The sequence below is a fragment of the Rosa rugosa genome, chromosome 3 (assembly GCF_958449725.1).
Source record: "Rosa rugosa chromosome 3, drRosRugo1.1, whole genome shotgun sequence".
Taxonomy (NCBI): Eukaryota; Viridiplantae; Streptophyta; class Magnoliopsida; order Rosales; family Rosaceae; genus Rosa; species Rosa rugosa.
In genome coordinates, this window is record NC_084822.1 from 22,529,639 (window position 1) to 22,551,674 (window position 22,036).

Consider the following 22,036-nt stretch of genomic DNA (forward strand, 5'->3'; position numbering starts at 1 on the left):
ATCTCGGAAAAGAATGAATTATTGGCGCTAAGAGTTTTGAGTTGGGAGCCAGCAAGTGGATCCAAAAGATACATATTTTCTCAAAATCGTCGCCGCGAGGCTCTTTTTGACGCGGAGCATATTTTAAAAGTTCATATTATTTTCAATATACAACTATGGGGGCCTATATTTGGGGCCTTGTGAGACACGTTGACTCAGCTTCTCACGGATATTTGATTATCAGGATAAGAAAATATTATTGTATTCATAAAGTGGCTTTGCGGCCAAAAGCAGTACATTTATTATAAAGCCAAAAGTGGCTAGAATACAGAACAGGAATCTTCAGATATCTTCTGAATCTTTTCTCAATCGGAAGCAGCTATGGAATCCGACGTCGGGTTGAGCCGCGCCCCCTTTACATGGAAGCGATAGAGGAATACAACATAGGCTTGGCCAACACCATTATCCATGAGAAGAGGAGACTCCAGTGAAAGAAAATGGAGCCACCAAGCCCCCTCAATTGGAAGCAGCTATGGAATCCAACGTCGGGTTGAGCCGCGCCATTATCTCCTGGAGGGGTAGAGAGTGAAGGAACTGAATATCAGCTTGAGTCTCTACACCCCCTCTAGCCTTGGTAACCACCATTAGTTGGACGTGAAGTATAGGAACAGCCATTCTATAGCTTGAACCCATTCCTTCAAAGAGTCCATCCCTTCTCATCCCACCAAGATTCTATCAAGAAGAGAAAGGGGGAGAAGGAGGTGAGAACCAAAGCCCCTTCCATCTGGAGGGCACAACACGGGCCGGGTCCAGAAGGAAGGAAACAAAGGAGGAAAGACGAACCACAGAGTGGCCTTCCTCCCTCTCCCTGTTTCGCTCCGTGTGTGGGATTCTAACAAAGATGATCTCGCACGATCGTGGATCCCACGCTCAGAGCCCCCTCGCGTTTCTAAACCAATCTGAAGCCTGCCATTGTCGTTGCAGGATTCCAGAAGGACGAAACAAGGGGTTTCCTAAGATTACGCCATAAGGCCTAACCTAGGCTTAAGATTACGCCATAAAGCCTAAAATTTAGAGGCTAAAGGTCATTTCATGAGGGGAAGATTTGTGCAGAAGGAGAAAAAGAAGCAAGGACTGAAAGGCCATTTTTTGAATATTTCAGAAAAGTTGTTGTGAGTATTCCCTTCCCGAAGTACAACTATTTATAGGGACTTCAGGCAAATCCCCACCCTTGGATGAAGCTCAATTTCAAAACTGATGTCAGTAAATCGAGATTAGTGATTCCAAATCTCGGAAAAAAATGGACTAGCAGCATGTGAGGAGCGGTTTTTGAGGAATTAGCTATTATTAGAGGATCAATAGCATGTGAGAAGACCGAACGGTTTTCAAGGAGGTAACTGTTCTATTCACGAGATTATTTTTTCACGACCGTTGTTTTTCAACGAGTGATTAATGCCTTAAATCTCGGAAAAGAGAGGATTAATAGCATGTGAGGAGACCGAACGGTTTTCGAGGGGGCCTACAGAGATTGGCCCGCAAAGCTCAATTTCAAACAAAGTTCCTCCACGCGGAGGTTCGCCGCAATAGCACTAGCTTCGGCCTGAGTGGCCCGTTCTCTGACACGGGCCAGGTTGCGGCCCATTTCTTCAGAAGCAGCGAGAGGTTCATCAAGTTGGGCTTCTTCTGCAGCAATTGCATTTTCAACAAAGGCTAAACCGGTATGGAGGTCCTCGATCCAAAGTTTGAAGTCGGACCTTTGGATTTGTAGTTCCCGCAGGCGGATGGTTCGCTCATTTAAAATACCGCGAGAGATGTCCATTTCTCGAGAAAGGCTATTCAAAGCCTCTCGAGTGTCGTGACTTAAAGGTGGCAGGTAAGGAGGTGATGATCAAGTCTGTGGTACAATCGATCACAACATATGTGATGAACTGCTTTGAACTTCCAAAGCATCTTTTTCAGGGAATGCACAGGTGTATGATGTAGTTTTTGTAGGGTGACACGGAGTATGGCTAAAAGATCCATTGGGTAGCTTGGGATAAAATGTGCATACTGAAGGAGGAAGGTGGCTAGGGGTTTCGGAATACAGTAGCCTTCAACCAAGCACTCTTGGCCAAACAAGGGTGGAGACTAATTAGATATCCAGATTCTCTTATAGCGAAGACTTGGAAGGCTAAATACTTCCCAAAGTCGGATTTCCTACATGCCTCAGTGAGCTCCGGAGACTCCCTATACATAGAGGAGTTTGCTGTTTGGAAAGGAGCTTCTTACAAAGGGTGTCCGGTATCAAGTGGGTACGGGGGACTAGATTTCAGTGTGGTATGATCCATGGGTGCCAAGGCCTCACACCTTCAGGTCGTACTCATCAGTCATAGAGGGGTTGGAAGACTTAAAGGTGGCTAGCTTTTGACGGCAGATAAGGTTAGTATCATTTGAAAAATCCCTCTTAGTTTGAGAAACCCAACGGATAGGTTGGTGTGGCATTTTGATAAACATGGAGTATACATCATAAAGAGTGGTTACCATGTGGCGAGGAATGTAGCTTCTTTACTTATGCAAGCTTCATCCTCCAGTGGTAGTGGGGAATTAAAGGCATTATGGAAGATTATTTGGAGGGCTGGTGTGCTACCTAAGGTGAGATGCTTCATTTGGAGGTTGGTTAAGAATATTCTCCCAACAAAGGAAGCTCTACATAAGAAGGTCAGAATTGATGATGTATCCTGTGCATTTTGTCATGGAAAAAGGGAGTCCAACCTACATCTTTTCAAAGGCTGCTCAATTACGGCTTGTTTCTGGCTTTATAGTTCCTTGGGTTTAAAAGTGATGCGGCTAAAATAGCCTCACAATTTAACCCTGCAAAATGTAGTTGTTAGTATAGGATAAGCAGGGATCGTTCAGTCCGGGGATTGTAGGGTACACCTACACAAAAATGTCAATTAACAAATAAAAGAATAAAATGGGGGTTTTGAGATTTGGTTCCTAATCTACTTAAAATAAAAACAAAACAAATAAAACTATATACAATGATCGACTTCCCTAACCTAGACCAATACCACTAAGAAATTATGAATTGTAAAGACAAAAAATTCATTTCAACATGCTACAAAAATGTGCCCATCTTAAATGCCTAGATAAGAGCTCAAATGAAAAGCCTCAGCGGATCAATCCATTTATCTGATTCGTTCTAATGTAGGCTTGGATCGGAAAAGTCCTTACCAAGCCTAATACTACTAATTTTCGAAAACACTCAGCGTAATTCTCTTAACTAGTAGTATTATCTAACCCTCGAATCAACTCACACGTGCAAATTAACCATTACACATAGAATTTAACACGTAATTTCCAGAATCGTTTAATCATTAAAGCATGATTTTTACCACTTTTTAGAACTAATTACTACTTGTTTAACTCAGCGCCTTAACAAATAATAATTACCCTTGGCAAATTAAGCAAACACACAAGAACTCTCACCATTATTCTTGAATGCAAACTTATTAACCTAACTCTGAAAATTACCTAAACACGTAAAAGGGCACAAGATTGTAACATGCATCATAAAAGAATTCTCGAAATTAACTCAATAATAAACTGAAAATCTCAAAAATATTAATAAAAATATTCTGAAAATCTCATGTCTCCAATTAAACAACTCACAAATCCAAACACACAAAACCGAAACAAAAATTATAAGTAGAGTCATAGTTACACTTTGAAGCTTTCCTCAGCGGCTTAGCAACAAGGTGATGAACTCGTCTCTGCTATGATGGTGGAGCGTCCTTGACTCAGCGCCTTAGAGCTTTGTAGATTGATGGATGGATGGTGGTCACGGTCTTGTAGGTGTTGGAAGTTTAAGGAGTGAATTGGGCAGAGTCTCGGAAAAGTTTTTGGCCAGGAAGTGATGGGCCGGGAAGTGATAGGCCGGGAAGTGATGGAAATTCTGTTCTGAACGTTGCCTATTTATAGGGGAGCATTGGTTGGCTTTTGTCGATCATACCCTTCATCATTTGGACGGATGGGATTGCATCATAATTCTTTTAATTTCCCAACTGAAAAGTCTCCTTTATGGCCTTAACTTCTCTCATAATGGGGTCTTTTAACAGCTGAAACGTCTTTCTCCTTTATTTATTTTCTAGTTGAAACATCTTTCTCCTTTATTCTCGAACTGAAAACGTCTTTCTCCTTTATTCTCGAACTGAAAACGTCTTTCTCCTTTATTCTCGAACTGAAAACGTCTTTCTCCTTTATTTCCCTTCTTCATTGCTCGGTCAAATGTCTTAAATGCTTTATTTTATGACTCCATCGTTGCTGTTTCCAAGAGTTCCACCAGCCAAGGTTTCCTACAACAAGCAAGAGAATATCAGAATTTTCTAGAGAAAATAAAGGGAATTAAAATGTAAAGACCACAAAAACAGTCGACAGTGAGGAATCCTGATCCAGCTAGGATTTTTCATGAATTTATCTTTTTCCGCTTATTTCACGCCAAACACTCTACAATACTCTTAAAATGACTCGATGACTCAAAACACGAAACTTAAGGGAGAAACAAGGCTAAAATGGGGCATATACTCAATAATATCGTCGCACTTTATGCTCCTATCAAATACCCCACACTTAGCTTTTGCTAGTCCCTTAGCAAAACAAAAATACAAAACAAAACAAAGACTCGACAAAAAGCAAGTAAATGACTCTACTACCCCTAACTGTTGTCTTAGAGACTCCAAACTCATGGCTTTCACGTTAAACACTTAATCAAAATCGCATAGATAATTCCATGGTTAATAAACATGTTACACTCATATGACTAAGTAAGATATGGAGAACTTAAGTTATACAGTGAATGATAGCATGTTTCGAACAAGTCCAATCCAAACTCACAAGGCATACTCTCGATTTTTCTCTCAGAACTGGCTATGCTTAAAAGCTTCACACTCAAGTATATGCAAGAGAACAAATTGTAAGGCAACAAACAACTTGCATATTTCATCAATAAAAGCATTTTGTGAAGAATTATTAAAGACCTCAAGAAATGACTAAGTGCACAAATGGACCTAAACCATAAGCTCGACTGCGTACCTGACTCCACTAACCAAAGACTCCCCATCTCAAGGATCAAGTCAGCACTTAAAATAGGTTGTAATGGGGCTAAGCTAGGGTTTTCGAAATGAAGATTAAGGATACAAAAATCCTAAGGACCTAGCAGAGCATATATGGACCACTTTATGTCATCATTTTTGTAGACCAAATATCATTGTTTTGGGCCAAACCTTCACTCTAACCAACATGGGAATGGACAAAGGCATAATTTTCAACTTTGAGCCTTCTACAAATTTGAAAGTCCAAAACCACACTTCAACAATTTCCCAAGAGTTTTCTTTTCAATTTTTCTTCTCTTTTGCCACTTTTCTTTCTTTCTTTCTTTTTCATTTTCATTTTCTTTCAATTTTTTTTTATGGCAAATTTTTTTTCTCTTCTTTTTTTTTCTTGGATTTTCCCCACCCCACACTTGTCTTTCATCGTCACCCCTACACATTATGTCATGCTCTACTAAGTCCCTAAGACAAGGGTAGAGATATCCTGTACTAAGCTCATGGTAGGGTAGTGAGGGTGATGAAACAAAGGTTTTCAACGTAGGCTCAAAGGGGTTCACTCTAAGGAGTCCCACGACGGGCACAATTGGGGACACATGCTTGTTTGGCTATGGTGGTTACCCTAATGCCTTCTATCCTATCCAGGATCAGGGCATATTATGGCATACAAGTTTTGACAGTCACAACAGCCGAGTTCTAGTACTCTGTAGTCCATTAAAATCTATGGCACATGATCATCGGATTTTCAAAGAATGATGAGGTTTTGCAAATACAACCATGAAATTCTGAATTTATCAATAAGCACTCGAAAAGAAAGTAGTTTAGCTCAACAACTCACTTAGGGTCAAATGAATTAGACTTAATCCTAGCATGCTTAATGAACCAAGTTACAATCCTATCTCAAATCTTCATACAAGTATCACAACGTCGATGAACCACAGAATTCAATTAAGTCCTATTTCGATTGCGAAAACCTTCAGCCATGAATTCAGAGACATGTTCATCCTAGACGTTAGGGGCATCCTAAGACTCAAACAAACAAAAAGACTCTATAAAACCAACATTTTTTTTTTTTTAAAACTAAAATAAAGGTGTAAACCCACCCCCACACTTAGAATCTACATTGTCCTCAATGTAGGTAAGAAATATGGTATATAGACCCTAAATATGGGGGGCTACGAAAATAAGGGAAGAGTAAAATAAACAAACAAAGACACAAGTACAATTCAACCTAAGCAAGTGAAGGGATAGAAATGTCAAACTCTCGTTGATGGCTCCTCCACAGCTTCGGTTGAAATGGGTTGCCTCCCATGCAGCGCTTAATATTTATAGTCCTTCAGCCTGGACTCTTCTCCTTGTTCACACGTGCTCATTCATTGGGTCAAGTGTTAGTAGCATATACAAGATTCGGATACAAACAGTATGCCTTTCCTTAACTTTCTAAGTTACATTTACATTTACATACTTAGGTACTGGAACAGAGGATCCAATATACCTTAAGCATGCCACACAACATTTTTTTTTTTTTTTTTTTTGAGTTTGTTATAAACATAGTTAATATCTCAATTGATCCCAAGTTGTAAGTCGAGCCCAATAGAAACCACTACTATTGGTGAGATACGATATAGGGATAGTCGCCTAGACATAAGTCTCTTTCCTTTGTTTCAGAAGGCTGGATGGCCAGATTAAGAGGTAAGTGAGAGGGAGGACTCATTTTGGTGATACTACAGAGGCTACTCCCTCATTGAGGTTTAGGCCCCTATCGGCTACTCCCACATAGTGGTTTACGCTCATTCTATAGTATCTCTGAGATCCAATTGAACCCATCACCCAGGGTCCCAACCTAAGACACCATCCATATGCGCCCCTTACTCAGCTGGGAAATTAACTTATGTGTTAGACCGTTCTCCAAGTGCTAATAAAGGCCGCCCTCAACCTCAAGAGACCTTCGCAAGGTACTAATGAAGGGTTTAGGCCAATATTAACAAAAGGGCCCTTGTCTACTCATACGATTTTACACACTGACAACAATTAAGTATTTAACTAAATTCATGACTACCTAAGTATATTAATCTAAGTGAAACACATACAATTTACAACATCCTTAATCTAAGTGAAACACGTACAATTTACAACATGCCAAAAAAAAAAACTTCTACAAATTGCACAACAATTATAAAAGACATGCTTAATTTCGTAACACTCATAAAACTTAAACTAAATCACAATTATAGCTTGGCCTAACATAAATCGCAATTTGTCACCATTCCACAAGTGTAGAACAAAAATTGAGCATGCATTCTATATAAACAACAAAATCAATGACACTTTAAGTACTAGGGATTTTAACAATCCCCGGCAACGGCGCCAAAAATTGATGCGGCTAAAATAGCCTCACAATTTAACCCTGCAAAATGTAGTTGTTAGTATAGGATAAGCAGGGATCGTTCAGTCCGGGGATTGTAGGGTACACCTACACAAAAAGGTCAATTAACAAATAAAAGAATAAAATGGGGGTTTTGAGATTTGGTTCCTAATCTACTTAAAATAAAAACAAAACAAATAAAACTATATACAATGATCGACTTCCCTAACCTAGACCAATACCACTCAGAAATTATGAATTGTAAAGACAAAAAATTCATTTCAACATGCTACAAAAATGTGCCCATCTTAAATGCCTAGATAAGAGCTCAAATGAAAAGCCTCAGCGGATCAATCCATTTATCTGATTCGTTCTAATGTAGGCTTGGATCGGAAAAGTCCTTACCAAGCCTAATACTACTAATTTTCGAAAACACTCAGCGTAATTCTCTTAACTAGTAGTATTATCTAACCCTCGAATCAACTCACACGTGCAAATTAACCATTACACATAGAATTTAACACGTAATTTCCAGAATCGTTTAATCATTAAAGCATGATTTTTACCACTTTTTAGAACTAATTACTACTTGTTTAACTCAGCGCCTTAACAAATAATAATTACCCTTGGCAAATTAAGCAAACACACAAGAACTCTCACCATTATTCTTGAATGCAAACTTATTAACCTAACTCTGAAAATTACCTAAACACGTAAAAGGGCACAAGATTGTAACATGCATCATAAAAGAATTCTCGAAATTAACTCAATAATAAACTGAAAATCTCAAAAATATTAATAAAAATATTCTGAAAATCTCATGTCTCCAATTAAACAACTCGCAACTCCAAACACACAAAACCGAAACAAAAATTATAAGTAGAGTCATAGTTACACTTTGAAGCTTTCCTCAGCGGCTTAGCAACAAGGTGATGAACTCGTCTCTGCTATGATGGTGGAGCGTCCTTGACTCAGCGCCTTAGAGCTTTGTAGATTGATGGATGGATGGTGGTCACGGTCTTGTAGGTGTTGGAAGTTTAAGGAGTGAATTGGGCAGAGTCTCGGAAAAGTTTTTGGCCAGGAAGTGATGGGCCGGGAAGTGATAGGCCGGGAAGTGATGGAAATTCTGTTCTGGACGTTGCCTATTTATAGGGGAGCATTGGTTGGCTTTTGTCGATCATACCCTTCATCATTTGGACGGATGGGATTGCATCATAATTCTTTTAATTTCCCAACTGAAAAGTCTCCTTTATGGCCTTAACTTCTCTCATAATGGGGTCTTTTAACAGCTGAAACGTCTTTCTCCTTTATTTATTTTCTAGTTGAAACATCTTTCTCCTTTATTCTCGAACTGAAAACGTCTTTCTCCTTTATTCTCGAACTGAAAACGTCTTTCTCCTTTATTTCCCTTCTTCATTGCTCGGTCAAATGTCTTAAATGCTTTATTTTATGACTCCATCGTTGCTGTTTCCAAGAGTTCCACCAGCCAAGGTTTCCTACAACAAGCAGGAGAATATCAGAATTTTCTAGAGAAAATAAAGGGAATTAAAATGTAAAGACCACAAAAACAGTCGACAGTGAGGAATCCTGATCCAGCTAGGATTTTTCATGAATTTATCTTTTTCTGCTTATTTCACGCCAAACACTCTACAATACTCTTAAAATGACTCGATGACTCAAAACACGAAACTTAAGGGAGAAACAAGGCTAAAATGGGGCATATACTCAATAATATCGTCGCACTTTATGCTCCTATCAAAAAGCTAGAAACCATAGTGCTACTACTTTTAGAAATTGGGTGTTGGACATTGTGGGCTCCTTACAGAAACATCAAGTTGACATCTTCTTCATGGGCTTGCGGACAATCTGGTGGGAGAAAAACCATTTAATTTGGCAGGCAGTACGTTCATACCTCAACATGTAGTGTCTTAGAGAATTTTTTGGTTGCAGGAGTATTAGTGTGTTCACCCATACAATGACCCGAAGCAGGGGGTAGAAGGCAGGCAGCGAAGTGGGAATTCCCACCTTGGGGAAGATTGAAAATTAATATTGATGGCGCTTTCCGGCAGGAATCTGGTAGTAAAGGTGTCAGTGTAGTAGTCAAAGGTGATAAGAGTGGTTTTAGAGGTGGGGTTACGTTTGGCCATATACTAAGACTGGAGGCATGTGGCGATTGAAAGTGATTCCTCAGTTTTGGTTGCAGTTCTGAACCAACAAGTGGAGAGTAATTCTGAGGTGAGTTGAATACTTGATGATTGGAGGGACTATCTAGGTGCTTTTTGATTATATTGTTATTCGACATGTTTTTAGGGAAGTAAACAGTGTAGCCGATAGATTGGCTAACTTTGCTAGTATAGGTCACTCTATTGACCTTTGTTTAGAAGAGGCTCCTGCCTTTTTGCAGGATGTCCTGTATGAGGATAGATGTAGTGCTTCTATAAACGCACGAGGTTAAGGTATTACGTCCCCCCTGTTAAAGTTTAATAAATAATAACATGAGCATGGGGATGAGCCTTCCAGCTAGATTGGGTTCAAAACCTCATTATTTCTGAAAAAAAAAAAAAAAAAAAAGTTAGAGTATTAGTTTTTACTTTATTTTTTTTTATTCTAAAGTGCAACTTCCATGAACAATTTTTTTTTTGTTGAAACTAAGAGTTGGTGTGGCTGCCCTCAAACCTCCTTGATTAGTGAAACTACTGAACACGTACAATTTGGTTGCCGGGGGGAGGGGGGACCTAGTATCTAAACTCCGATGACATTAATCAATGGAAAAACATCCTGAATTATAAATAAGAGCCTCCACTAATCCTATATTAAGCGATTTCTACCAATATTTTGTTGAAAAGAAGTCTCAGCACCAAATGTTTTGCCCATTTTATGATTTGATCGACTCATGTGATTTATTTATTTATTTACATTTTTGTCTTTATAGAGTAATTATATGATTTAGAAATGTTAGATTATAACAATTTAAACAATGGTGTTCGCCTGGTCAGTAACTGACTAAGGAAATTATACTCAAATCACTCTTGGATATAAATTCAAGGGCTAAATACTGTTTAGTACCCTGTAGTATGAGCCTAACATCGATTTAGTCCCTCGACTTTCAATTTCATCAAAAACACCCCTGCAATATCATCTTCTCGTCCAATAGGTCGCTCCGTCGGGATTCCGTCAATTTCAGACGTTAAGCTGCTGACATGGCGTTTCAACTCACCAAAAGTGGGGCTCACATGGAAGTCAAATTCCCAAAATGTCCCTGGCTCTTTAATATCTTATTTTGACTCCCTCGCAATCTTCTCTCCCTTCTTTTCTTCTCTTCTTCTTCGTTTTTGCTCAAGCTCGGAGACGGCCTGAAATCCTATGCTCGTGAAGGTCGCCTTCCGAACCTCGGCTCCGATCTCAGACAATTAGATCGCAAGAAACTCGGAGCTCTCCTTTTTTTTTTTTTTTTCGCGGGAAAAAAACCAGTTACAGGGTCTCTCCCTAATCCCAAAATGGCCCAGATCATAATCTTTTTCCGGTGGTTCTTGGCGGCGAGTGGTGGAGAGAAACGAGCATTTGGGGTGATGACGATAATGTCAACCAACCCCAACACCAGTCCCAGTTCCAATCCCAAAGAACAAACCAATTCCCAATCACCCAAAAGCCGGCGATGGCGGCAGAGCCAGGTGGTGACTGCCATGATAGCCATCGTAGCGCTCTTGATCTCCACTGTAGCGTGGCTCTCTCTGGTGTTCTCCGACAGTTCTCTGTCGCTCAAGGTGTCCGAGGACATCTCTAGGTTTCAGTACACAAACCCGACAGGTCACTCGTCAGGGCTCCGAATCTCCCGGATAATTTCCGAGTGCTTCTGCCTCTGCCTCTGCCTCCGCCTGCCTAAAGTCCGGTGGTTCGTGCTTGCGAACGACGACACCATCATCAACGCCGATAACCTCGTCGCAGTTCTGAGCAAATACGACACGTTGGAGATGGTTTATGTGGGGCGTCCATTAGAGAGTCACTCTGCCAATACGTATTTCAGTCATTCCATGGCTTTTGGCGGTGGGGGTATTGCTATTAGCTATCCTCTAGCGAAAGCTCTCTCTGAAATTCAAGATGCCCGAAACTCTATGGAAGCGATGATTGACTCCATGCTTGCATTACTGAGCTTGGGGAACCTTTAACTAGAGAGCCCGACTTTCACCAGGTAGTGCATTCATGCATCACTAAATGTGAATTGCTTAATAAGTTGATGGTAGCATTGGTTAAATAGTTTTTGGGTTATTCTACACTTGCTTAATTAGTTGATGGATTGTTGTAGCATTGCTTAGTTAGTTGATGAGTTGTTCAAGCATTGCTTCAATAAAGTGGGAGGGTGATTTGGGTGGCTTTGCAGACGAGGTCGCGTTGCGGACTGTCAGTGGGGAGCGACGGAGGTGGGCTGAGTGGTTGTCTCCGAGCCTGAGTAGAAACGAAGAAGAAGATAAGAAAAGAAGTGATCTGAGGGAGTCAAAATAAGATATTAAAGAGCCAGGGACATTTTGGGAATTAGACTTCCATGTGGGCCCCACTTTTGGTGAGTTGGAACGCCATGTCAGTAGCTTAACGTCTGAAATTGATGGAATCCCGACGAAGGGACCTATTGGATGAGAAGATGATATTGCAGGGGTGTTTTTGATGAAATTGAAAGTCGAATGACTGAATCGATGTTAGACCCATACCACAGGGTACTAAACAATATTTAGCCCTAAATTCAATGGTGGTATTTAATTATTTCTTAATTGAGTTTATTTTTGGACTAAATACTGTTTAGTCATTGAGCTTTTGACCATAAAACACTTCAGTCCCTGACCTTCTAATTTCACGCATTTAGTCCCTATACTTCAAAATTTCAGACCAATAGGTCCTTGTCGTCTAAAAGTCGTGGCAAAATGTCTATTATGCCCTAAGTTTTTTTTTAATTAATTAATTATTTTATTTATTTTTTTGGAAAAGGAAATTTTTTTTCCCTTTCTTTCTTTCTGTTTATTTTTTTCTGTTTTTTTTTTCCTTTCTTTCTTTCTGTTTGAAAAAAAATAAATAAATAAATAAAAGAGAAAGGAATAAATTTATTAAAAAAAAAAAGAACTGATGGCATAATAGACATTTCACCGCGACTTTGAGACGGCAATGATCTATTGGTCTGAAATTTTGAAGTACAGGGACTAAACGTGTTACATTAGAAGGTCAGAGACTGAAGTGTTTATGGTCAAAAGCTCAAGGACTAAACAGTATTTAGTCCTTTATTTTTTTATCGTTTGATTTACATTCAACGATGATTGAGCATAAATTTCTTCGTCAGCTATTGACTAGGTGAACATTATGCAATTTAAATCATAATAAATGTGGATTTTTTTTTTGAAAATGTTAAATGTGGATATTTATGTCTTTGTTATTTAGATATGATTTGGTTCATGGTTTAAATGTGTGTGTGTGTAAATTTACACCAATATCCGAATTTAAATCCTCTTTTTATATGGGTTTTCTATGTGTAAAAACAAGATTCATATTGTATTAGCCAACTGTTTTGATTTTATTGGTTATGGGATTTTATCTAACAATTAAGAATGAAATAGTAAAAGTCGTATCTACAATATCATATCCAACGATTTTTGATATATTTCATGTGTTTTTTTTTTATTGCTTTCACACATGTGAACTCTCGTGCACGTACGTCTCCATCCTACAAACATGGTACAACCTAGCTACATTGTCATATCATCATCGTATTTCAATATATAAATTTTCAAATAAAATCTCACCTGCAGGTACCAAATGAAAATAAGAATAGAAGTTTTAAATACACACCCCTAATTACTTAATACACACTCCTTACTCAATACACCTACCATTTAATTTTTCATTCTAATATTTTACTAAATTCACAACCCAAATTACCTAAAATATCCTTAACCTAACAAACCATGAAATACACTATTATTTAACAACATTAAGGCTACTATTTAATTTGATTAGTATAACTGACCATATTAATTACTTGTCTTAGTTATTGGGAAATCCATAAGGATTCATTATTGTTCCCTTCAAATAGATGCTTAGAAATAGGTTTTGTATTATTTGAGTTCTCATCCACCAAACACCATATTGATCAAGTACAAAATTTTGAGTCGAACATTCAACCAAAACTGTATCAGTAGTTTCTCCACAATGACGGAACTACGAAATTGTCATTGGATGGTCAAACAAATTAACAATTACAAAGTTTTATACCTGTGATGTTTTATATTAGATAATAAATTGACTAATCATAGCTTTTAGAAAAAAAAAAAAAACTAAAAGTGGGAGTAAAGCGATTTGTTTTAAAAATATTTAATGCCATTGATTTTGAAATTCTAAATTATATGGTTTCTCACCCCATTTAATTACAATTTATTTAAGGAAAATTTAAATTAGATGGTTTCTAATTTTATTCTTGTTTTAACTTTATTCTTATTTTAAATGAGGATGCATGTATAGAAATTTATTGTGTTTATAATTATAGAATCATATAAGGAAGATATGATTATTATTATTTTTCTTTTAATATATAGATATCTATTTTGGTCATTTAATATATCTATAAAATCTGATTTAAAATATAAAATAATAGGGATGTGTATTAAGTAGTTTGTGGTGTGTATTTAAAATTTTTCAAATAAGAATTAAGAAAAAAAAATTCACAAAAAAAAATTTCACATTTCCAAAAAAAATATTATTATCACACTCAGCAGCAATAACGTGTAAGATATATCCCATATCCCTCCATCGTCAGCAAAAACATATTTAAATAGTAAGTAATGATCGCACTCTAGGTGTCCACAATAAAGGCCAACCGTCCGTTACTACCAAAAAGATCATTCTGCTGACGTCAGCGTTCCATCGGACGGCGCTAGTTCGTCGCCACCATTTTCTTTAAAACCCCAAATCCAGTAGGCCTCTCAGTGACACTCTTGACTACTCCATCAAAATTCATTAACAGAGAAGGAAGAAATGTTGCAGCTTTCAATTCCAAGAGGTATTACGGAAAATTCAAAAGCATTTTGTTCATAGATTTTGGATTTTGTGATGCACTGTGTGAAATGGTCTGTGTTTCGCAGTGAGAAATCTCAAGGCTTTTAGAGCGACGATCTTTGCTGTCCGTAGCTCTCATTTCTCCACAGCCGCTGAGCCATCCTCGCCTTCTAATCCTCCGGTAATCGATCCATCTTACCATTTTGATTTCCAATCTTATGATGTTTGTAATTTGTTTATTCAATTTCGTGCTTGATTTGTTTGTATAATATCAGAGAGTTCCCAATCTAATTGGAGGTGCTTTTGTTAATTCACAATCCTCTGCGTCCATAGATGTCATAAATCCTGTAAGTTCTTCATTTGCTTTACTCGTATCTTTTTGTTTTCCTCGCAGAATTTATGATTCTGATTTTTTTTTTTTTAATTTTTTTTTTTTTTTGTTTTAGGCCACGCAACAAGTTGTTTCGCAAGTTCCGTTGACCACAAATGAGGAGTTCAAAGCGGCAGTGTCTTCAGCAAAGAAGGCTTTTCAAACATGGCGTAACACACCCGTTACGACACGTCAGCGTGTCATGTTTAAGCTGCAAGAGCTTATCCGGAGAGACATTGTGAGTGTGATGGGTTTGAAGTTTTATTTCCTTGATTTGAATGAAATGCTTTTAGTTGAGTGATATTGATAACTGTATTCTCTTTTCAGGATAAGTTAGCCTTGAATATTACTACAGAACAGGGGAAGACGTTAAAGGATGCGCATGGTGATGTGTTTCGTGGGCTAGGTTAGTGTGGGCGCGCTTTGCTGTTAAGAATACTTTGTGCATTCTAATAGTGGAGTTTTAGTCGGTGATGATTATTTTTGCGTTTTTCTTATTCAGAGGTGGTAGAACATGCTTGTGGCACAGCAACTCTTCAAATGGGGGAATATGTTTCTAATGTATCAAATGGAATTGACACGTATAGCATTAGAGAGCCACTTGGTGTTTGTGCTGGGATTTGTCCGTTCAACTTTCCGGCAATGATTCCATTATGGGTGAGCCTACTATCTCTTTTTTCCCCTTCTACTTGGATGATTGACTGACTACTGTCTTTTCTAATTTTTATCATTGACCGTGTGCATGTCTGAAAACATCTTTCTTCTTTCGCCTTCACCTCTTTTTCTCTTATTGTTCATAAGTTATACAACAGGATTCGTGTGTGTGTGTGTGTGACCTAAATGCTTAGGCAAGACACTGTCATGATGCATCTGCTTCAACACTACAGCTTCTGATACTGTAGTGGATTCTGGTGTCCGACCCCACCCCCCACCCCCCCCCCCCCCCCCTCCCTCCCGCCCTCTCTCTCTCAGCTTTCCATATTTATTTTCACATAAGCACACTAAAGCCACTACCACTTCTACTACGTTTATTTATTTCTGGATCTTTAAATGGCAGTTGAGTGTTCAGTTTTCCAGAGAAAGAAAAAGAAAACATCAACCATTTCTAATTGTTTGTCTCATGATCTTACTGCAGATGTTCCCAATTGCAGTTGCCTGTGGGAATACCTTTATCCTAAAGCCATCAGAAAAAGATCCAGGTGATTGTGACTTAAATTTTGTGTATCTAATCCTGGAGCATTACCTCCCTCAACTTTGTGTTTATAAAATCATAAGGGAAGAGTAAACATGAGAAAGATTCAATATGCTTCCTGATGTTGGTGTATAAATTATTATAGGTTTTTAACATAGTAGGTGCTGTTTCTGCTTGTTGATGTTATTTGTGGAACAAGAATTTTTTTCCTAGGGAACTTGAAGGATGTTATTCTCATGGGATTAGTTTACTTGTACTCTGTTTTAAATCTGAAGTCATATAAGAGGCTTACATCTACTTTTCTAGAATCTACCAATTGGGGGCTTACTTTCTTTTCCGCAGGTGCTTCTGTACTGCTAGCAGAGTTGGCAATGGAGGCTGGTTTGCCTGATGGTGTCTTAAATATTGTCCACGGAACCAATGTATGCCTGCACTCAAACTACTTTTACTTACCTATACTTTACTTATCTTCAGTTTTGCCCAAGTAGATGGTTAGGTGTTCTTTAGCTCTTATTTTGGATCTTTACTGATATGCTACTTGATATTGGTGAGAATAAAAGTAAGGGATGCACAAAAATAAGTTGTTTTCCTTGACTTGCTTGGAGTTACCTTTTTTTTGTTTTTGTGAAAATCATCAATATTATCCAAAATGGGATGCTAATGGCAGCTTTGAATTCCTTTCCTACAATGAAAAGCTTTTCCATTTTTTGAATTAAAAAAAAAAAAAAAATTCATGTTATCCTTAGACATGTGAATCTAGCTTGATTGCATGAACGGTTTGAGTGAGAATGCTCTTCCAGGTATTGAGAGAGTGTGAACAAAGGTTTTCCTTCGGTTTGGTTTATGTATTTTTGTGAAGAAGATATTTTCTCCTGGAGACAAGCAGGAATTTGGTAACCACTAATTGTGTGGTGCAATTTCTCTTTCTGATGATTGTTGGTTTTCACCTCTAAATATCTCAATATTTGAATTTACTATATTTTGTACAGTTGTGTTTAAATTTGGGTACTCTGTAATAAGTTTGCTACCTTTGAGAACTTGGTTTTCCTAAACGTGTAGTACTTTGTGGCAGGATATTGTTAATGCAATTTGTGATGATGATGATATCAGAGCTGTATCATTTGTGGGTTCTAATACAGTAAGTATTCTCATCGTGATTGCATCCTTGCTCCAGTTCCTGTGTTGTATTATGTATCGTTAATTCATTAGTTGATGCGTATTTGCATGTTGATAACCCAAATAGTCCTACTAGTTGTCTATCTGGTTGGTTTAGGGTTTAATCTACAATTGAGTTGATAGCCTGCATATGAAGTTAATGAGGGTAAGTATAGATTCGTAGTTTGTCTGTGAAAGTGGTTTTCATTCAAGCAAGAAATGCAAACATGTCTAAGTTTAAAAATGAAAGCTAGCTTGAGTTTCAAATATGACATATTTTCAATTTGAATTGTCTTTCTGAAGATATTCCTTGAGTTAGAGTATAAGTTTTTTGTGTGGGATTCAAGTTCCACTTTTACCTTTGTTGTCAATAGTCTTTGAGATGGGTGAGTATGCTATCACTATCTTTGGCAGAATAGCTGCTTTAGCATTTATAGAATAAATATGGTTCTGGGACAAACACATGTGATCTTCTCAGTTTTTCTTTTTCGCAATTTTTCCTGCCATGCTAATTAGTTTTCCTAGCTGTACTCTTACACAATTGTCTTTACATCAAAAGGCTGGCATGCATATATATTCAAGAGCATCAGCTAAAGGGAAACGCGTTCAGGTTAGTCAGCTTTCTTAAGAGAAAGTAGTGGCCTTCATTTTTTTGCAACTGTTGAAGGTGAACTGATAGGTACCTGATAAGCTACTTTTTCCAGTCCAATATGGGGGCAAAAAATCATGGGATTGTCATGCCTGATGCAAGTCCTGATGCTACTTTGAGTGCTCTAGTTGCTGCTGGTTTTGGTGCTGCAGGACAGAGGTGCATGGCACTCAGCACAGTTGTTTTCGTTGGAGGTTCAAAGTCATGGTATGGCACTTTCTTTGGTTGTTTGTTTTGTATTTTTGAGTTTTACTCTTTCGAATTTGTTTGATTTTCTCAAGGTTTAGGCACATTAGTCATTTTTTTTTTGGAAGGTTAAAACTTAAAAGCTATTAGACCTACATACAGAGCATAACTACAGAAAATTTCTATTGGCCTTTAAATCGCTTGGTAGTTCATATGCATTTGAAGATAATGACACTAAAAGATAGTAAACCATTTCCACTTGCTGCTCTCACAATGTTCTACATAGTTAAAGGGCTCTGCGAAAAAAAAAAAAAAATGTGGGTCTTGTGAAGACTAAAAACAAATGTGGATACATTACTCTGTTTTCCGAAGACCTAATTGAAATTGGTTACCATGTCATCTTTATTTTACTTTTTGATGAAAAGAACATTGTTCTACTCTTCTTGTATAATCAAGATTTATAAAGATTTCATACTTCTACTCAATCTTTAGATAATCTATATTGCACTTGTCTTGCCTAGCTCCTTTCACTTGTCAAGCAAAATGACCTCCCTGGTTCAATGTTCCTGTACATTTCGAGTTCCAACATTTTCCCATCTGGTAACATATAGGTTTAGTAAAGTATATTTACTAACCATTTCCACAGTTCTTGTATGAAATATACCTTTGTATTTCTGGAAAAACGAAAAATCAAACCACATGTTTAAGAAGACTGACATATTAAGATCCAATTCTTTGCTATGTACATTAGAGAAAAGGAATTTTCTACCTACTTTACTATGTTCATCTGTATTTTTTATTTGTATCCATATAGTCTCCCCCTTAAGATTATTATTATTTCAATGTCATTTCTTAAAAAACAAAATGAATAACTGACATTAGATTTAAACTAATACTCTTTTCCAGGGAGAATAAACTTGTGGAGTACGGAAAATCACTGAAAGTAAGTTCAGGAACAGAACCTGATGCTGACCTTGGTCCTGTGATTAGCAAGCAAGTACGTGCATGGAAGTTCCATTTTTTTTCCTGAAGACCAATTTTACGACAAGATTATGATTTTTATTTTTCAAGAGACACAATAGTGATATTGAAAGTTGTCTTTCTATATATTATCCATTATTTACATAGCTGTTGCCAAAAATAGCATATGAAAGGCAGCGGTATCAGGTCCTTGAAAACATCAGGGTGACATGTTTGCTTTTTAGATTTTATTAATGACATGTTATGGGATTCACTCATAGGCCAAGGAGCGCATATGCAATCTAATCCAATCTGGTGTTGAAAGTGGTGCGAAGCTATTGCTGGATGGGCGAGATATAGTGGTACTTTTTTGTAGATTTAATAATTTTCCTCTTAATGTCTATATATGCAACTGACTCGGTTTTCAGAGAGATTGATTTGCTCTGATTCCTTCATGCATGACAAGCAGGTCCCAGGTTATGAGCATGGCAATTTTATTGGCCCCACTATCTTATCAAATGTTACAGCTGACATGGAGTGCTACAAGGTATTTTTGACATATTTCTTTTCCTTAAACTTTCCATTTTATTTTCTGCTTGGTGGATCAATCTTAGTTTCTAGAGAGCACTTGGTAGATCATGAATGAAAATATTTCTTTTTTTCTTTTTGGCATTTTTCTTTTCCTTAAATTTTCCATTTTGTTTTCTGCTTGGTGGATCAGTCTTAGTTTCTAGAGAGCACTTGGTAGATCATGAATTAAAATATCCACCAACATATCTGTTTATGAAGCCACTGATATGGATATGGGAATGGAGGATATCATCAATCCAATATCTGGCCAGAATATAATGAAATAAGGAAAGTACATTATTTAGGTTCTTTTTAGGAATAATGGATTTTAGCACTAGTGTGAATGGTGAAGATTTTCAAAATTCTTCTTCTGGTGGACATTCTTCCCTTCTAATTTTATGGCTCAAATAAGAGGGTTCAAAAAAGACATAAAACTATCTGTGATCATTGACCCATTTCAATCAGCTTGTACACTATCCATCCTACTGTATCAATTAGCAATTTTTGTATACTCAGATTCAAAATTCAAAATTCAAATTTCAAAAATTATCTCTATTGCGAGTCAGTAGCATGCACTATATCCATCCTAGATGTACTTATCTTGAATAGACTGCCTTTTAGAATATACATGTTTTAAAGGTGCATTTTTAATTGGTTTGGTATTATATTAAGTTTCATACAAAACTAAAGTTTTTTATACATCATGTTCCACTGTTTGTGTTGCTGAAGAATCCTCCAACATTGATATTTCATAGTTATGAACCTGGATATCAATATATTCTTCAGTGGATAGGATAGACTTGTACCCGTTGGTAAATTGTCTGGATTTTATGATGATGTGAACTTATTTATCTTCTACCTTTTGTGCAGGAAGAAATTTTTGGTCCAGTTCTTCTTTGCTTGGAGGTATATAGATGACTACATTCCTGTTTCTCAGCGAGGCACCTCTTTTCTCTTCCTGGCATGGAGATTGCTAACATACATTTTTTCTTCTTAATACCAGGCTGACAGTCTAGAAGAGGCAATAAGCATTGTTAACAGAAACAGGTACTCATTGTTGCTTCCCTTATTTCCTTAATATTAGAAGAATTTCCCAAGTATTCTGTGGGGTTCATTATTTTTGGACTTTATTTTTTGGAACAGATATGGCAATGGCGCTTCTATATTTACTACATCTGGGGTAGCTGCTAGGAAATTTCAGACGGAGATTGAGGCTGGGCAGGTAAATTACGTTTTTGAGCATCTTATGTAGCTGAATTTGCAAGAATAATAATTGGACTGATAGAAAGTTCAAACAAGAAACTATATTACAAATTTTTTTCTTGGCTCTGCTGGGCAGTGTTTTTGAGCATCTTATGTAGCTGAATTTGCAAGAATAATAGTTGGACTGACAAAAAGTTCAAACAAGAAACTAAATTACAAATTTTTCTTGGCTCCGCTGGGCGGTGTTTACAGTTTCCCTTCTAGCTTTATTACTGATGAATTGTGATGGTCAACTTAATAAGAACAACCTGGCAAGAAAAGTTAATACATTTTATATCAATTTCTAACTTATTTCGAGTATGAAACAGGTTGGTATCAACGTTCCTATTCCAGTTCCCTTGCCCTTTTTCTCATTTACTGGCAGCAAGGCATCTTTTGCAGGGGATTTGAACTTCTATGGTATGACCTATCTTTTCCCAGTTACTTGGCTTTATGATTGGTGATAGTAGTGATCTATTTTGCTATATCATTGTAGTTATTGGTTAAAAGCTGATTGTAAATAATTCCTTTGAGGTATTAATTACCGAGTTTGTTATTTAATTACAGGCAAGGCAGGTGTTAACTTTTTCACCCAGATCAAAACAGTAACTCAGCAGTGGAAAAGTTTACCAGGCAGCAATGTAGTTAATCTTGCCATGCCAACTTCTCAAAAGGCATAGTTGTCTACAAAATATTGTACCAACTGGAACTCATTACAATAAATCAATGTCAAGGTCTCTGCTTCCCTTTATATGTTTGCTATCTACCACATTTGGTGTTTTCTTTTGGTATAGGGCCTAAACCCCAATAGCTAAGCGAATGTCAAAAGAAAAACCTGTATTAGTTTAAGATATACCTATTAATGTTGTTGCGTTGGAAGCGCAGAGTTATCTTTGGCCAAGAGAATATGTGGCCATACTCGGAGCAAAAAATGACTTGAACTAAAGAATTTACTGACAGAAACAAAGAAAAAGGAATTATCACTGCCCCCTAGTCTTTGATTTAGCTCTGTTCAGTGTTGAGTAGACTTGAAGTTGTTCTAGCATAACATTTAAGTTCTGCTGGAAGAATCAGTTTCCTTTGGAATTCAATTGTAAATCCTAGTAAATTGGACTATGGGTTAGGGCAACAAATTCTAGGTCGAAAGTGCAAGACCACAAGTCCAAGATGTGAGAAAACGGGATCTCTTCGAACAAGAGAGTTGATGTCAAGTATGATCATCTTTAGATGCCAAGGAATGCTGCATCCACTT

At 37.4% G+C, this 22,036-nt stretch overlaps 2 protein-coding genes across 2 annotated transcripts; both read left to right on the forward strand.

Annotated features, from left to right (window-relative positions):
- The first annotated feature begins 10,925 nt into the window (after positions 1–10,925).
- On the forward strand, positions 10,926–11,594 carry LOC133737438 (uncharacterized). Its single transcript, XM_062164986.1, has one exon. The coding sequence runs from the start codon at positions 10,926–10,928 to the stop codon at positions 11,592–11,594; it is 669 nt and encodes a 222-aa protein (XP_062020970.1).
- Positions 11,595–14,315: 2,721 nt separating this feature from the next.
- LOC133736377 (methylmalonate-semialdehyde dehydrogenase [acylating], mitochondrial) lies at positions 14,316–21,537 on the forward strand. The gene is made up of 19 exons (XM_062163834.1): positions 14,316–14,464; positions 14,547–14,641; positions 14,736–14,807; positions 14,907–15,068; positions 15,158–15,236; positions 15,333–15,487; positions 15,966–16,029; positions 16,365–16,444; positions 17,095–17,160; positions 17,737–17,787; positions 17,882–18,033; positions 18,919–19,009; positions 19,254–19,334; positions 19,442–19,519; positions 20,413–20,448; positions 20,546–20,589; positions 20,686–20,764; positions 21,114–21,204; positions 21,352–21,537. Exons 1-19 carry the CDS (start codon positions 14,440–14,442, stop codon positions 21,462–21,464), a joined length of 1,614 nt encoding a protein of 537 aa, XP_062019818.1. The 5' UTR covers positions 14,316–14,439; the 3' UTR covers positions 21,465–21,537.
- Positions 21,538–22,036: the final 499 nt, after the last annotated feature.

What these genes read in the sequence shown, in the direction of transcription:
- LOC133737438 (XM_062164986.1), top strand. Translation starts at nt 10,926, where the DNA reads ATGGCCCAGATCATAATCTTTTTCCGGTGGTTCTTGGCGGCGAGTGGT.
- LOC133736377 (XM_062163834.1), top strand. Translation starts at nt 14,440, where the DNA reads ATGTTGCAGCTTTCAATTCCAAGAG. An exon ending in AGCATTGTTAACAGAAACAG is followed by an intron (nt 20,590 to 20,685) that starts GTACTCATTGTT and finishes TTTTTGGAACAG; the next exon opens with ATATGGCAATGGCGCTTCTA. An exon ending in CGGAGATTGAGGCTGGGCAG is followed by an intron (nt 20,765 to 21,113) that starts GTAAATTACGTT and finishes AGTATGAAACAG; the next exon opens with GTTGGTATCAACGTTCCTAT.